The sequence below is a fragment of the Alnus glutinosa genome, chromosome 12, assembly GCF_958979055.1.
Source record: "Alnus glutinosa chromosome 12, dhAlnGlut1.1, whole genome shotgun sequence".
Taxonomy (NCBI): Eukaryota; Viridiplantae; Streptophyta; class Magnoliopsida; order Fagales; family Betulaceae; genus Alnus; species Alnus glutinosa.
The window spans coordinates 19,107,141-19,124,093 of record NC_084897.1 but is presented as its reverse complement, the minus strand read 5'-3'; the positions used below and the strand labels follow the sequence as shown (position 1 = coordinate 19,124,093).

The following is a 16,953-nucleotide window of genomic DNA, read 5'->3' as shown; positions in this document are numbered from 1 at the left end:
TACAACCATTCAAAGAAAGAGAGTACCAGCTCCATCTCCCAATTCTTGACCAGTAGTGTAAAATTACATTACACCGGATAGTTCCATCTTGAAAGAGCATATTATCCGCCACCCACGCATCTTTACACCAAGCAATACTAAACAAAGCCGGATAAGAGAGCTTCAATGGTCTATCCCCACACCAATGATCATGCCAAAAGCTTACTTTTGACCCAACTCCCATGTCAAAATAGACAAAATTGGAGAACTTATCCCACCCCCGTCTAATATGTTTCCAAACTCCCACTCCATATGTCCCCATTACCTCCTTTGAACACCAACCACCCCTCCTACTCTCATATTTAGCTTCGATCACCAATCTCCATAAAGCCTCTCTCTCCATAGCAAACAGCCACAACCACTTTCCCAATAAGGCTCGATTGAACTGAATCAAACTCTGAACTCCTATTCCACCTGATTTTATCGGAGTGCAAATCCTCATCCAATTCATTAAATGGAATTTAACCTCATCCCCAATGCCACCCCATAAAAAATCCCTTTGGAGTCTCTTGAGTCTATTAGCCACGCCCATTGGAATAGGGAACAATGACAAGTAATACATAAATAGGTTGGAAAGAGTGCTTTTAACCAGAGTCAATCAACCACCCTTCGATAAATAAAGTTTCTTCCAACCAGCCAACCGACGTTCCATTTTCTCAATAACTCCATTCCAAATAGCAGTGGACTTATACGAAGCACCCAATGGCAAACCCAAATATTTCATTGGCAATGAAGCAACTCTACATCCAAAAAGATGAGCCAAATCTTCGACATCTTCCACTTCTCCGATAGGAACAATTTCAGATTTGCCTAAGTTGATTCTCAAACCCGAAACTACTTCAAAACATACGAAAATACAACACAGATTTCGAATTTGTTCAGAATACATTAAATGGAAGAAAAACACGCTCTTGATAGTATTTTTCCATAATAACCCTTGTAAAATGCTTTGATACTTGAAGAGTGGATATTCGTTTTGCTTTGTTTTAACTTCACAGCTAGGGTAACATGGCAAATAAACTAGTTCATGATTTAGCATTTGTTGAATTCATACTTTCAAACTCATTTTGGGACACACCAAAAAGGAAAGAACACTTAATTATAGGGCAGAGGGAGTACTTTATTACATTATTTTATCAGGATTCTCTCTCTCCCCCCCCCCCCCCCCCCCCCCCCCCTCTTCTTTCCAATTCTTCCTCTTCTCCTTATCTTAATCTCTTTCTTTTTCCTTATCTCAAAGAATAAAATAAAAATAAATGGTTATGAACAAAGTAAATGATACTTAAGGTATATATTTCAGACAGTAGTACTTCATGATTATCTGGCAAATTCAGTAACTCTATTGTGAATGCAAGTTAAAGAAATATAAAGACTAGAGCCAAAAAGATTTCTTACTCAAGTATATCAAGCACGAACGTCCGTTGAAGCGAATTGACACGTAACCAACTTGCCTGTAGGACAAGGTCAAAAACATAATCCATTGGTTAGAAATTATGTTGAAACAATGTCACTTTGACTGATAGTGGCATTAATATTTGCACAACATATGGAATGATGAAAACAATAAAAATGGTTTTTAGGAGCCTATAATCATAAGGCCAGACAAAAAAAATATCCAGTTTGGAACACAATGGACTAGTTCTAAACCAGCACATACAGATCCACCTGCAGCAAGAGCTGTCAGGTCTTCAAGCAAACGAAGTCCAAGCTTTCCAGCTTTAGTTAGGGTCTCCCTCACCAATGATGGCCCTCCGGAGACAAATTCATTCTCCAATGACCTGTTCATGCTTGGGTCAGTCATATGAATATGATAGAGACCAGTTGTTGAATATTTAAAATGAGACCATGCAAACAAGCAGGTTGATAACAATGCATGCACCACCACTCTCATACCCAATACTACTTTGATCAATGCTGAAATGAAGAGAAACAAAGACTCACAGGCAGTACATTATAATTTCTATTTTACCAAGAATTGACTAGATAGACAGAGATGCAGAAAAAGTGGTGGAAGATGTTCACTAGAAATAACATACTCAGAAAGGTTGATGCCGCGATTAACATCACCAGTAACTGTACCAGTTCGAGAGATTTGACCTCCAGAACTAAACTTGCTCGTAGGAAGAGACTCAGCACAAACCACATGATCAAAAATCAGAGCCACCGCTTGCCTGAAGGTAGCTGCAGCGGTACTAGAAAACATGGAAATGAAGGGAAAAAGATTCAGATGGAAAAGAAGAGTGACATCTCCATAAATTAAAAGTAGGTTAGGAATGAAGAAACATTAACAGAAAAAGAAGAGTTGTAGAAAGGCCTCACAACATTCAATATTCTTATACAACAAATTTGACTTACTTCCGCACACTATCAGAGGATCGGTTACTTTCAAGAAGTCGAAGACAGATACCAAGAGCTTGAGCCGTATTCTCCTGCGAATTGCAGAATTTGAGGCATGAAAACTCCATAATGTGCCCCGCCATGACTAAAAGTCTATGCTGTCATATAAAGCCAAGCCCTAGTATGTGTACCAAATTTATCCACAATTCTTTTCAGTTATTTAGACAGATGCAAAAGCAAACAAAAAACAAAACAAAACAAAAAAGGACAAGACAATAAGATTACTATACTTTTGGTATCGTGGCAAGGCTTCTGTTCCATTATCAATTTGAAAATTATTAGTTGGAATGTTCGAGGACTTAACGATGCAGGAAAAGGTTCAGCATTAGCAAATTATTGAAAACTTGGAAGCCTGACGTAGTGTCTTCAAGAAACATAAATGGAGCACATTTCAGTCCGGGGGCTAGTAGGGTAGACCTTTCACAAGGTGGTCTATTTTGCCAGCCTCGGGAAATTCTCTTAATGTGAGATAAATGTGCAGTAGAATGCATTGGAGAGGCGTTGGTCACTTTCTCTATCTCATGCAAATTGAAAAAAATCTTTTTTTTTTTTTTTGATAAATAATGTCATATCATCAAAAAGTACAGAGGGACACAACCCTAATACACAGGAAGTATACGAAAATGCCCCTAAAAAAAAGAAACAAAAGAGCAGGAAATTAAAAATTCTGCAAACGTAACATGACTCAGGCTATGATGAGCCGAGACCCATACAAATAACTTATTAAGCACATTTTGATACAAATAAAGTCCAGTTTGATTGGACTTTTATGAGAGTTTATGGTCCCAATACAGATTTCTAAAGACATTATTTATGAGAAGAGTTATCAAGGGTTTTCAGTTGGTGGGAAGTTCCTTAGCGCATCAGGGGAGACTTCAATGTATCTCGCTTCCCGAACAAAAGGGTTGGGCCATCTCGGTTAAACTCTACCATGAGGGAATTTTCATATTTCATTTCAGAGCACATTAGCTAGAGGGTCTTTCATTTGGTCCAATAACCAAGACCCCCCTCTCTATTCTTTTTTTTTTTTTGATAAGTAAGAGAGATATCATTAAAAAGCGCAAAGCGCAATCAAGTACACAGGAAGTATACAAGAAAAGCAGCTAGGAAGAAAAAGAAAACAGAACAAGGAAATCATTAAAACTAAGAGGTAAAGGTGCGAGGAACGCCGCCACCCAAGAATACAAGGAATGAAAGAAAAAGGAAATGAGTTCCTCAATGGATCTTTCTTTGTCCTCAAACTGCCTGTCATTGCGTTCCCTCCACAAGCACCACAGAATGCAACAAGGGACCATCTTCCACGCAGCTGCACTCTGAGAACGTCCACCTGTCCACCAACAAGCGAATAAATCTACCACTCGCAGAGGCATAACCCAAGACAAACTGAAGCGACTAAAAAAGGCATTCCATAGAGCGCGTGCAACCTCGCAATGGAGAAGAAGGTGATCCACCGATTCCCCATTCGTTTTGCACATGCAACATCTATCAATCACTATGACACGCTTCTTCCTGAGGTTGTCCAAGGTGAGGATCTTCCCTTGCGCTGCCGTCCAAGCAAAGAAAGCCACTTTCAAGGGAACCTTGGTCCGCCAAATACTTTTCCAAGGAAACTGGATAGCCTCTTTGCAAACAAGAGCCTTGTAGAAAGATCTAACATCAAATTTCCCTTTGCGAGAAGGATACCACCGGAGCTGATCTTCCCCATCACAATTCACTCTAGTTGAATACAGCAAAGAGAAAAAAGAAGCCAAAACATCCACCTCCCAATCGTGGGCCGCTCGGAAGACCCCCCTCTCTATTCAGGAGTAATAGATTTCTAGTTTCTTTGGATGGGGAAGAGCATTTCCTAGAACTGATCTAGCATCGTCTTCCTTGACCCTTATCAGGCATTTTCCCAATTTGCTCAACAACGGAGGTCTATCTAGAGGATTGGGCTCATTTAAATTTGAAAATATGTGCTTGAAAGCAAAAGGTTTTGTAGACATGGGAAACAATGGGGGGATTCTTATCAGTTCCACGGTATTGCCTGTTTTGTTTTGGCTAATAAACCAAAACGATTGAAACTTGATTTAAACGCTAGAACAAGGAGTTCTTCGGAAATGTAGAGGAGAGGAAGAAGTCCTTAATGGAGGACATCCATTGATGTTTTAGAAGAGGAGAGAGTCAGGAGGGCTAAGGCAAAAGTAGATTTGGAGAATGTAGCTCTTATGCAAGAAGTTAGTTGGATACAAAAATCTAGTGACCTGAATAAAAGAAGGGATCATGATAGGAGATTTTTTTCATCGCCTTGCCAACTCCTACAGGAGAAACAACTTTATCTCCAGTCTTAACAGCGATGGTTCTATTACCTCCAATCAAGAGGCGATCAATGATACCATCATTTAGTATTACAAGAATCTCTTAAATGAAACGGTTCATTGGCGCGTCAAATTAGATGGTTTGGAGTTTCCCTTTTTAGACCGTGCAAAAGTAGATTGGCTAGAGAGACCGTTTCAAGCGAAGGAAGTTCTTCAAGCGTTGCTTAGTATGGATGGTGACAAAGCGTCGAGCCCAGATGGCTTACCCATTGCTTTGATTCAGTTATGTTGGGGTATAGTGGAGGATCTTTTGTGCATCTTCCATAACTTTCATGAGCATGAGTTGTTCAAGAAGAGACTTAATGCTACTTTCATTGCCCTTATCTCAAAAGATTAGGCTGTGGGAAGTAAAGGATTTCAGATCTATCAACTTGGTGGGGAGTGTCCATAAAATTTTGGCTAGAGTCTTTGCCTTCAGAATGAAAGAAGTGTTGGTATCACTCATTCCGAACAATAAAAACACCTTTATAGGTGGAGACAAATTCTAGACTCAATTGTTATAGTAAATGAGTGTCTGGATAGCAAGTTGAAATCGGGTATTCCTAGTGTTATTTGCAAGTTGGATTCGGAGAAAGCCTACACCCATATCAACTAGAAGCTCCTCCTCTGTCTATTGGAATGTCTTGGCTTTGGTACTAAATTGAGGAAATGGATGTCTACTTGTATCTTCACGGCCCGCTTCTCTATTTTGATTAATGGTAGCCTGCAAGGTTTCTTTCGTAGCTCCCGAGGCCCCCGCCAAGAAGACCCTCTCTCGCATCTCCTCTTCATGATTGTCATGGAGGCTCTTAGTAAGATGCTCTCCAGAGCTAAGGCTGGGGTTATTATCTAGATTCCGGGTAAACATCCAAATTGTTGTCTCCAAGAAATATCCCACATTTTCGCAGATGATATACTTATTATGTGTGATGCAGATCAAGATCAAATCTATAATTTCAGTCACATTATCATGTGTTTTGAGGCTATTTCAAGCTTGAAGGTCGATCTTCAAAAATCTAAATTAGTCGCAGTGGAAGAGGCACCGCATCAGGAAGAGCTAATTGATATTCTTAGTTGTAGTATCTCTTCTTTGCCCTTGAAATATTTGAGTTTGAGTCTTCCATTGGGTGCTTCTTTTTAAGTCAAAAGTTATTTGGGATAGGGTAGCTGAGAAAATGGAAAGAATATTGGCTAGTTGAAAGAAAATCTACTTTGTCTCAGGGTGGTCGCCTAACTCTAATCAAGAGTAAGTTATCAAGTTTACCTGGGTACTCCTTATCCCTTTTTCCTTTACCAACCAGTATAGCTTGAAGATTGGAGCTTCTTCTCTATGGGAAGGAATTGGTGGTGAGCCTAAGTTCCACCTGGTGAACTGGAAGACTATTTGCTCCTCAATTCCTAAAGGAGGGTTGGGAGTTAAAAACCTGTATGGTTCAATGAAGCTTTGATAGGTAAATGGCTTTAGGATTCATGCAAGAGGAGAATTCTCTTTGGGGACAAGTGATTATTGATAAGTATGGGATCCGAAAAGGGAGTTGTTACAGAGGAAACTCAAGAGCCCTATGGGGTGTGCCTTTGGAGGATATTAGGAATGGCTACGGGAATTTCTACAACTATGTCTTTTTCAAGGTTGGGGATGAGTCTCGCATTCATTTTTGGCATGATGTATAGTGCAGAGAAATGGTTCTCAAGTCTTCATTCTCATAACTTTATTCAATAGCTCGTGACAAAGAAGACTTGGTATCGGATTACTTGGATTCTTCCGGCACTTACATCTATTGGAATCTGAGTTTCATCAGGGCAGTCCAAGATTGGGAAATGGAACCTCTTGACTCTTTCTTCAATTTGTTATACTCCTTGAAAACCCATTAGGGGGAGGTAGACAAAACGTTGTGGACCCCAGCTAGCAATCACAGTTTTGAAGTGAAGAGCTATAATAGCACTTTTTGGTCTAGAGAGCCTTGTTTGTTCCCCTGAAGAAGTGTTTGGAAGGTTAAGGCCCTGCCCCGCATAGTTTTTTTTACATGGACGACAGCTTTGGGTAGAATCCTCACAGTTGATAATCTTAGAAGGTCGGGTTTTACGCTTGTAAATTGGGAGAGTTACATTGATTAAAAGCACTTTATATAATCTGCCTACCTACTTCATGTCCCATTTCCCCCTTACGGTTGGTGTGGCCAATTGCCTAGAGAAGTTGCAGCAAGATCTTTTATAGGGTGGAATAGGCAAAGAGTTCAACTTTCACTTGGTTAGCTAAACTAAGGAGTGTACTCCGTTATGTGAATGAGGGTTGGGAGTTCGAAATTTAATTGTCTTCAACTGGGCTCTTCTGGGGAAGTGGCTTTGGAGCTGTGTTCATGAGAGAGAGGCCTTATGAAGAGTGGTTGTGGATTCTAAATATACCAGTTCTTAGGGTGGGTGGCGTTCTAAAGAGGTAGAGCCGTATAGGGTGAGACTTTGGAAGAATATTAGGAGGGATTAAAGGGAGCTTTCTAGCCATACTAGATTTGAGTTAAGGGATTGCTCCAAAATTCAAGACTGGTATGATGTTTGGTGTGGAGATCAAGCCCTCAAGACAACTTTTCCAAACTTGTTTAGCATTGCCCATTTTAAGGATATTGTTGTGGCAGAGCATTTGGAGATTTCTAGTGCCTCCCATCAGTGAAATATTAATTTTCTCAAAGCGGTCACGATTGGGAGATGAATCTCTTTATCTCACACTTCACTTTATCGTATTCCGTTTGATGTAAGATCTTTTTTTTTTTTATAAGTAATTTCAAATTCAATAAAAAAGCGCAAAGGGGCGCAACCCTAATACACGGGAAGTATACAAGAGTGCCCCTAAAAGGGAGGAATAGCTAATAAATTTAGAAAGTCTACAAAAGTAGAAACACCTAGGTGGCAAAGACGGGACGCTATCCAAAGATATAGCGTGTTAAGCACACGCTTCCTTAACACTACCATTACAGTCTCGACATCTTCAAAAAGCCTCGCATTCCGCTCCCGCCAAATGCTCCACAAAACACAATGAGGAACTAACCGCCAAACTTTTTTAGCTAGGCCATGCCCAAAAAACGCACCCCATGTAGTCAACAAATCCAGCACCGTTTGTGGCATGACCCACTCAACTCCAAATAAAGAAAACATAAAACTCCAAAGCTCACGAGTGGCGTCACAATGAAGTAACAGATGATCAATAGACTCCCGCTTCTTTTTACGCATACAACACCACTTTTTTTTTTTTTTTTTTTGATAAGTAATTTAAAATTCAATAAAAAAGCGCAGAGGGGCGCAACCCTAATACACGGGAAGTATATAAGAGAGCCCCTAAACAGGAGGAACAACTAATAAATTAAGAAAGTCTACAAAAGTAGAAACACCTAGGTGGCAAAGATGGGGAGCTATCCATAGATATAGCGTGTTAAGAAGACGCTTCCTTAAAACTACCATTACAGTCTCGACATCTTCAAAAAGCCTCGCATTCCGCTCCCTCCAAATGCTCCACAAAACACAGTGAGGAACTAAGCGCCAAACATTTTTTGCTAGGTCATGCCCTCGAAAAGCACCCCAAGTAGTCAACAAACCCATCACCGATTGTGGCATGACCCATTCAACTCCAAATAAAGAAAACACAAAACTCCAAAGCTCACGGGCGGTGTCGCAATGAAGTAACAGATGATCAATAGACTCCCCCTTCTTTTTACACATACAACACCACTCAATAACCACAATATTCCTCTTTCGTAGATTGTCATGAGTCAAAATTTTTCCTAAAGCTGCAGTCCATACAAAGAACGCCACCCTTGTCGGAGCCTTAGCACACCATATCTTCTTCCACGGGAATGATGGACCTTCTTTCCGACTAAGTGCTTCATAATATGACCTTACTTCAAAATAGCTCCTTGAAGAGAGGTTCCAAACTAACTTGTCACCCTCTCCTTGTCGAATCGGAGTGGAGTACAACCGCTCGAAGAAAGAGAGCACCATCTCCAACTCCCAGTCCTGTAATTGCCGCGTAAAGAGAACATTCCAATGAATATTGCCATTATGAACAGCCATATTATCTACCACCATAGCCGCTTTGTTCCTCACAAGACTATACAGAACTGGAAAACAAAGCTTCAAAGAAATCTCCCCACACCACCGATCATGCCAGAAACTGATATATGATCCATCCCCTACCACAAACCGAACATAATTACAAAACTTCTCCCACCCTTTCCTAATATATTTCCAAACCCCTACTCCATAGGAACCCGACACCTCAATAGAGCACCACCCACCCTTTAGGCTCCCAAATTTGGCGTCAATCACCAAACGCCATAGAGCCTCTCTCTCCCTACCATATCTCCACAACCATTTACCTAAAAGAGCTTGGTTAAACAGGGAAAGATTGTGAACTCCCAACCCACCTGAATGCAACGGAGTACAAATCCTGTTCCATTTCACTAAATGAAATTTGGCCTCATCCCCTATGCCACCCCATAGGAAATCCCTCTGGATTTTTTCAAGACGATTAGCCACCCTCAAAGGAATAGGGAACAGCGACAAGAGATACGTGGGGATATTGGACAGCGTGCTCTTAATAAGAGTCAACTGACCGCCCTTTGACAAATACATACGCTTCCAACCAGCCAGTTTCCTTTCCATTTTCTCAATCACCCCTTTCCAAGTAAGAACGGACTTGTAAGAGGCACCCAAAGGCATACCCAAATATGTCATAGGTAGCGATCCAACCCTACAACCCATAAGTTGGGCCAACCCTTCAACATCCTCCACCTCACCAATAGGAACAATTTCTGACTTTCCTAAATTAATCCTTAATCCCGAAACTGCCTCAAAACAAAGGAAAATGCACCTCAGATTAATAACCACAATATTCCTCTTTCGCAGATTGTCATGGGTCAATATTTTTCCTAAAGCTGCAGACCATACAAAGAACGCCACCCTTGTTGGAGCCTTAGCACACCATATATTCTTCCACGGGAATGATGGGCCTTCTTTCCTACTAAGCACTTCATAATATGACCTTACTTCAAAAAAACCCCTTGTAGAAAGGTTCCAAACTAACTTGTCACCCTCTCCTTGTCAAATCGAAGTGGAGTACAACCGCTCGAAGAAAGAAAGCACCATCTCCATCTCCCAGTCCTGGAATTGCCGCATAAAGAGAACATTCCAATGAATATTTCCATTCTGAACAGCCAAATTATCCACCACCATTGCAGCTTTGTTCCTCACAATACTATACAGAACTGGATAACAATGCTTCAAAGATCTCTCCCCATACCACCAATCATGCCAGAAACTGATATGTGACCCATCCCCTACCACAAACCGAACATAACTGCAAAACTTCTCCCATCCTTTCCTGATATATTTCCAAACCCCCACTCCATAGGAACCCGACACCTCAATAGAACACCACCCCCCCTTTAGGCTCCCAAATTTGGCGTCAATCACCAAACGCCATAAAGCCTCTCTCTCCCTACCATATCTCCACAACCATTTACCCAGAAGAGCTTGATTAAACTGGGTGAGGTTGTGAACTCCCAACCCACCTGATTAAACCCGTTTGATGTAAGATCTTACTACAATGTTCTTGTTCCCCATGATAATACTCATTTCCCTTAGGGGAGTATTTGGCAGAATAATATTCCCTTGAGAGTGGCTTTCTTTGCTTGATCAGCCTCTTGAGGAAAGATCCTCATCATGTACAATCTAAGGAAATGACATATAATTGTGGTTGAATGGTGTCGCATGTGTAAGAGCATTTCCAGCAATCATAGTCAAAGTAACTATTAAAAAAGTACAACTCTCTACTTTAGCTACTGTTTTTTCTATACTCTCTCCAACAGATTCTTTTTTCTACTCTTTATTTTCTTTAAATATTATTTTGTGTGAAAGAAGAGAGAGAGAGAGAGAGTGAGAGAGTGAGAGAGTGGAAGAAGGAAAGGAAGAGAGAGAAAAAAAAAAAAAAAAAAAACTGTTTGTAGTGTGAATAGTGAATAGGCTTTTCTACTAGAAGGAAAAAAAAAAATTTGATAAGTAACACTAGAAGGAAAAACTATATTCTGCCTATTCTGTTGAAGATGAAAAATGGTTCATCATAGTCAAGCTTGACTATTATGAGTCATTTGCCTATTCTGTTGGAGATGCTCTAAAATGTATGGGCAGTCAATAGACCATCTTCCACTCCACTGTGAGATTGCAAGTGCTCTTTGGAGCTGGCTTGGGTTATGCCTAGGAGGGTGGTAAATCTCTTTGCCTGTTAGAGAGCGCCAGAAGGTAGGTTTCAGCTTGATACAATTTGGAAGATATTCCGCCTTGCCTTATGTGGTGTCTCTGGAGAGAAAATGATCAGAGCTTTGAGGGCCGTAACGGGACCTTAGTGGAATTAAAGGCTTTATCTTTCAAACTCTTTTTCTTTGGACTATTGCCTCAAATTTTAGTACTTCAAACTTTCATGTTTTCTTATATCTCTTTTATGCTTCTAGCTAGGTTTTCCTCTTATATACTCCATCTGTACTTGGGTTGCGCCTTTGTGTTTTTTAATCAATTTGCGATTACTTATCAAAAAACAATAGTACATTCATATCTAATAACAAGCATTTCATTGAATTTACTAAATATAAAAATCTCACAATGGTTCACAATTGAGGTTTCTAACTCTTTCACTCTGGTTATTACTTACCAAAAAAAAAAAAAACTCTTTCACTCTGGTTTTGCTCAAAATCTTCCCCATAATTTACAAGAAAGTCTAAGATTCATGTGTCATACCCAGAATGTGCAATTAATGACTCAATATGAATATATCAAATGTGTTGCACAATATTCCAAAGCGCCTGTTTATTCTTCATTTATGCTAAAAAATATTTTAATTTCTCCAGCTGGAGTGCAGTCTTCTTAAAAGCATAATTCCATATATAATTTATTCTGAACCATGGCAACTACTTGGCAAGCACATTTAGTTCATACCAAGATGATCGAACCATTCTATCAATGATTACCTCGTTTTCAGGATGTAAGCGTGATTGAAATATTATTAATATAGTCTGAAGGGTCTTAAGTTGAACACTTTCATCTGCCATATCAGCATGCTGCATCAAGAAGAGAACTATGTATAATTTCAGGTGCAGAACTAATTGCTCAACATTAGAAGAGTGAATGACAAGAATAAAAAATAGAAATTCCCATTGAAACACCCATCATGAACACAGGGAGTTCATAACTAAGATATTATGCTTTATTTCATATTCTCTAGTAGAGAATATACCTTTTTTTTATGAATTCTGAAGATATTCTTTCAAGCACCAAAATCATTACCCATAGCAACAACTTTGCTTCATATATTATTGATTGCATGCTTATTCATCGAACACCATCAATACAGCATCCAAGGGCAGAGCCAGGATTTTTATATTGCAGTGGCCAAAATAGGATATGAATTTAATATACATATAGACTTTCTTTTTTCTATTCTTTTTTTTGAAGAAGGGGGGGGGGGGGGGGGAGAGAAGATGTTCAGCAACTCAGCAACTTCTATACAAGCAAACTTGTCCTAGAAATGAGTATGGATTAAATTCCAGCTTCAAATATTGACTAGAGGATTAAGATTAGTGTATGGCGAATTTTTTGTGTAAATACTTGTATACTTCCGTATAAAGTTGCATCTTTTCTACCCCTTTTCCTCTATCTCCTTCATAGCACTTTCTCATTTCAGATTTATCAATAACTACAAATAAGAATTGGATTTTCCTCTAATTGCTAAGATTGTAAAGCAACAACATTTGATTAAATGTGGATACCAAGTTTAATTCAATTCTCTGGCTTTTAGCAAAAGAGCAAAAATTAACTAAGTTCTTGAAAGCACTCTATAATCAAATATGCAAGAAGAAGTGGACGACTCCTTATAACTTTATCAGCCAGGTTGAGGATGAGAAGGTGAGGAAGGAGGAGTTCGCTAGGGAGTTGGAGTGGTTGCTTCTATGTGAAGAAGTGAGCTGGAGACAGCAATCTCGGCTCTTTGGTTGAAAGAGGGAGATAAGAACACCAAGTTCTTTCAGAGGGTGGCAAATTCAAATAGAAGAAATAATATTGTCAAGTCTCTACCTGTTAATGGGTCCTTTTCTACAGATTCTACAAAGATAAGGGATCATATTGTAAAGTTTTATATGCAACTGTATTCAGTACAGTATAGTTGGAGGCCAAAGATGAATGGACTCTCTTTTCAAGCCATTGGTGAAGACGAGGGTTCTTGGTTGGAGAGTAAGGTTTTATTGGTGGTTAAAAATCTAAATGGAGATAAAACCCTGGGGCTTTATGGGTTTTTTTCAAACTTGTTGGGAGACGTTGAAAGAGGATAGAATGGCAGTTTTTTGAGAATTTCATAGTAAAAGGCGGTTTGAGAAAAGTATTAATGCAACTTTCATATCTCTCATACCAAAGAAAGTTGACGTGGTGGATATTAAGGATTTTCTTCCAATCAGCCTAGTGGGTGTTGTATACAAAATAACTTATAAGGTGCTAGCGACCAAATTGAAACAGGTGTTGGAGAAGATCGTATCAAATTCACATAACGCATTTGTTAAAGGGAGACAAATTATGGATTCGGTTCTAATTGCTAATGAGTGTATTAATAGTCGACTCAGTTCAGGAGTACAAGGTTTATGCAAATTGGATCTCGAAAAGGAATATGATCATGTGAATTAAGAGTTCCTGTTATACTTGTTGGAAGAAGCGGTTTCAAGGAGAAAGGGAGAGCATGGATGGCCTTTCGTATTAATAAATGGAGCTTCATCTGGATTCTTTAGTAGTACTCAAGGTTTAAGACAAGGGGATCTGTTATCACCTTTACTTTTTGTAGTGGTTATAGAGGCTTTGAGTAAGATGATGTTAGCCACAATGGATAGGGGTCTTTTGGCAGGTTTTACAGTGGGATCGAGATGTTGCAGGAATGGTTGTGTCGCATTTGTTATTTGTAGATGATACTCTAATCTCTTGCTAGGCTGATGGTGAACATATTTGTAGCTTGAAATGTCTTTTTTTTATGTTTTGAAGTGGTCTCAGGGTGGAAGATTAATTTGTCGAAGTCAGAGACCATTCCTATTAACGAGGTGGATGATGTAGAAAGGTTGGCTGGCATATTTGGGTGTAGGGTGGCAGTGCTACCAATGAAATATCTAGGACTTCCTTTGGGGGCACCATACAAGTCAGCTACTATATGTAATGGTATTGTAGAAATGAAAATGCGTTTTGCAGGCTGGAAGAGGCTATATTTGTCGAAGGGAAGGAGGTTGACGTTGATCAAAAGTACTATATCCAATTTACCCACTTATTATCTATCTTTATTTCATGTTCCTTTGAGTGCGACAAATAGGATTGAGAAATTGCAAAGAGATTTTTTATGGGGAGGTATTAAGGAGGAGTTTAAATTCCATCAAGTTCAATGGTCGACAATTAGTTCTCCTCTACAATATGGTGATTTGGGAGTAAGAAATTTGATTCAGTTTAATCAAGCATTGTTGGGTAAATGGTTATGGCATTATGCTACGGAGAGGGAGGTGTTATGGCGGGTGGTTGTGGAAGCAAAATATGATAGACTGAGTGGTGGTTAGTGTTCTAAGGAGGCAGTGGGAGCATTTTGGTGTTGGAGTGTGGAAACATATTAGGTGGGAGTGGGATGTTTTCTCGAGATATATTAGATATGAAGTGAGAGATGGATACAAGATTCGTTTCTAGCATGATGCTTGGTGTGGGGATCAGCCATTAAAGGAAACTTTTTCAAAGTTATTTAGTATTACTCGTAAGGAAGTATGGGTTGGGGACAACATGATGTCTTCCAACGGAGCTATTCAGTGGAATGTGTCTTTTGTCAGATCTGTCCAAGATTGGGAGGTGATTTGGTGCTTGCATTTTTGGGTGTTGTATTCACTCAGATGGAGACAAGGTAGTGAGGATTGTATTCGGTGGATTCCTTCAAAGAGGAAGAACTTTGAGGTGAGGTCATTTTTTCATGAGTTTTCTACTTCGAGGGGTTCTTCTTTTCCTTGAAGAGTGTTTGGAAAGTTAAAGCCCCTCTGATAGTGAGTTTTTTTGTGTGTACCGCAGCTCATGGGAAGATTTTGACTTTAGATAATCTGATAAAGAGATGAGTCATAGTGGTGGAATGGTGTTGTATGTATAGAAGGAGCGGAGAATCTATTGATCATCTTTTATTGCATTGCAAAGTGACAAGAGAATTATAGAGTGCGATCTTTACCTTGTTCGGAGTCCACTGGGTTATGCCTGCAAAGGTGGTACAGGTGTAAAGTTGTTGGCGAGGTCAGGTGAATAGCTACTCAGCTCTAGACGTGTGGAGGATGGCCCTATTGTGCTTAATGTGGAGCATACGCAGAGAGAGGAATGCTAGATGTTTTGAAGATTGTGAGAAGCCAAGGAAGGAGCTTAAGACAAGGGAAGACCGTGGCATATAATATCTCTCATTTTTCTAATCATTTTGAATTTGTGGATTTTTGTTTTAGCATGTAAGGGGTACTTTATGTATACATCATGTGTACTAGGGTTGCACCTCACTGTGCTCTTCAATGAAATAAATTATTTATCAAAAAAAAACTTTATCGGCCAAAATGCGACCTCCGTCACAGGTTATGGATATCTTTCATTAAGATGTTGGATTCATTTATTTTGAGAATAATTCTCACCATAATTCATCTTGAGCTATTTTTAATTCTGATAATAATTTTTGCATTACAATACCATGAAACTTTGTTTAAAGAAACATAGAGTTAAAATGAGTACATAAAATTATGCTAGCCTATCACCTCATGACAAAAGGCCAGAGCATATGCTAACTCCTGTTTGAAGCAACAGCAAGCATCATACATGCCAAATATTAATATTAACTTACATCTTTAAGTGTTGAAAGTATTTCTTTTAGAGCTGATGGAGCAACCACATCGTGAGATATGAGCTTTTGTAGACATGAAAGTCCAATAACACTCAGCTTGACAGTTCTGACCTCGCAAGCCATCAAAAAAATTCGTAGAATGTCATCATTATGCGCTATTTCACTGGAACTTGATAATGAACGAAGCTGCAAGTTGACATAAAAAAGCAAGTAAATTCAAAACTCAACCTTTGACAAACAACCAAATCAATGCCAATGAACAAAGTATCTTCTTCTTTTTTTAGTTTCATGGCCTCCTCAGCATTGCATAGCATGAGTTGCAAGCCCTAACCAATTAAAATTCTAAGATTAACTAGTTAAATCAGTCAAGTATGGCTGCAAGAGGGACACAATTACGATAGATATTATCATTCGTGAGCTAGCCTGGCAATCTGTGTAGGGAACATAAGGGCTCGCTTTGTTCTCAACAAGAAATATGGCAAAAAAGGAATACAACAAAGGCTGAAAAATACTTCAACCACCTTCCTTTTTTTCAATGTTTTTCAAAAATGTTGGTGGCATCGCAGTCTGAATTTGGCTTGAAACCAAAGGAAAGTGCTCTAGGTAAAATAGCACTTCCTCTTCCCATAAAATGGGCTGGAAGGTGAGTTCACAGGTTCAGTAATCAAGATCCATTGGATGAATGTGTAACTTATCAATTAAAGAAAAGAAAAGAAAAAAAATCCAATAGGAAAGGGCTTCAAGCATTTTTACCAACAAGCTAACAAATAAAATGGTTAAATTTCTTGCTTAAATTCCTTACTTTTTTTCATCCAATTCTAGAATGAAACTAGAATGAAATAGAGGGGGGGGGGGGGGGGGGGAAAGGAAATTCCAAGCTCTACTGTTTTATGAATTTGGAGACAAAGTCGCAAGGCAGCTTCACCCACTGTGCCTAATACAAACATTTTGCTCATTGAACCTTAATTAACTATCTTGAGATCAAAATAAGAAAAAAGATTTAAACCCTAAATCTCCTTATGTTCCTTTTCTTTTCCCTCCAGTTTCTCTGCAACCAAACATAGCATTAACAATTTCAAAATCTCAGCTCAACCAAACAAGCAGCTGCACTGAACCCAATCCACAAACGGATACAATTTTCAGTCAATATCACGAATATGAAGATTCTGCTCCTTCCTTTACTTTCCTTCTCCTCTATTTTCCGCTTAATCAAACACCCCGGTAGAACCCGGTCTCCCCTCAAATGAAAACTCCAAATTAACTTCCCAATGTGTC

The 16,953-nt window shown here is 39.3% G+C and overlaps 1 protein-coding gene across 3 annotated transcripts in view; it reads right to left on the bottom strand.

The window, feature by feature from the left end:
- LOC133851003 (uncharacterized) overlaps window positions 1–16,953 on the bottom strand; it is a 69,162-nt gene that overhangs the window by 51,598 nt on the left and 611 nt on the right. For 2 of the 3 annotated variants that reach the window (XM_062287288.1, XM_062287289.1), the window contains exons 2-7: window positions 15,679–15,864; window positions 11,780–11,869; window positions 2,395–2,468; window positions 2,076–2,231; window positions 1,697–1,817; window positions 1,435–1,490 (exon numbers count right to left, since the gene is read on the bottom strand). In XM_062287288.1, coding sequence (XP_062143272.1) covers window positions 1,435–1,490; window positions 1,697–1,817; window positions 2,076–2,231; window positions 2,395–2,468; window positions 11,780–11,869; window positions 15,679–15,864 — 683 coding nt within the window. Of the gene's footprint in view, window positions 1–1,434; window positions 1,491–1,696; window positions 1,818–2,075; window positions 2,232–2,394; window positions 2,555–11,779; window positions 11,870–15,678; window positions 15,865–16,953 lie in introns of those variants that run through there. The other variant, XM_062287290.1, reaches the window with a different exon arrangement.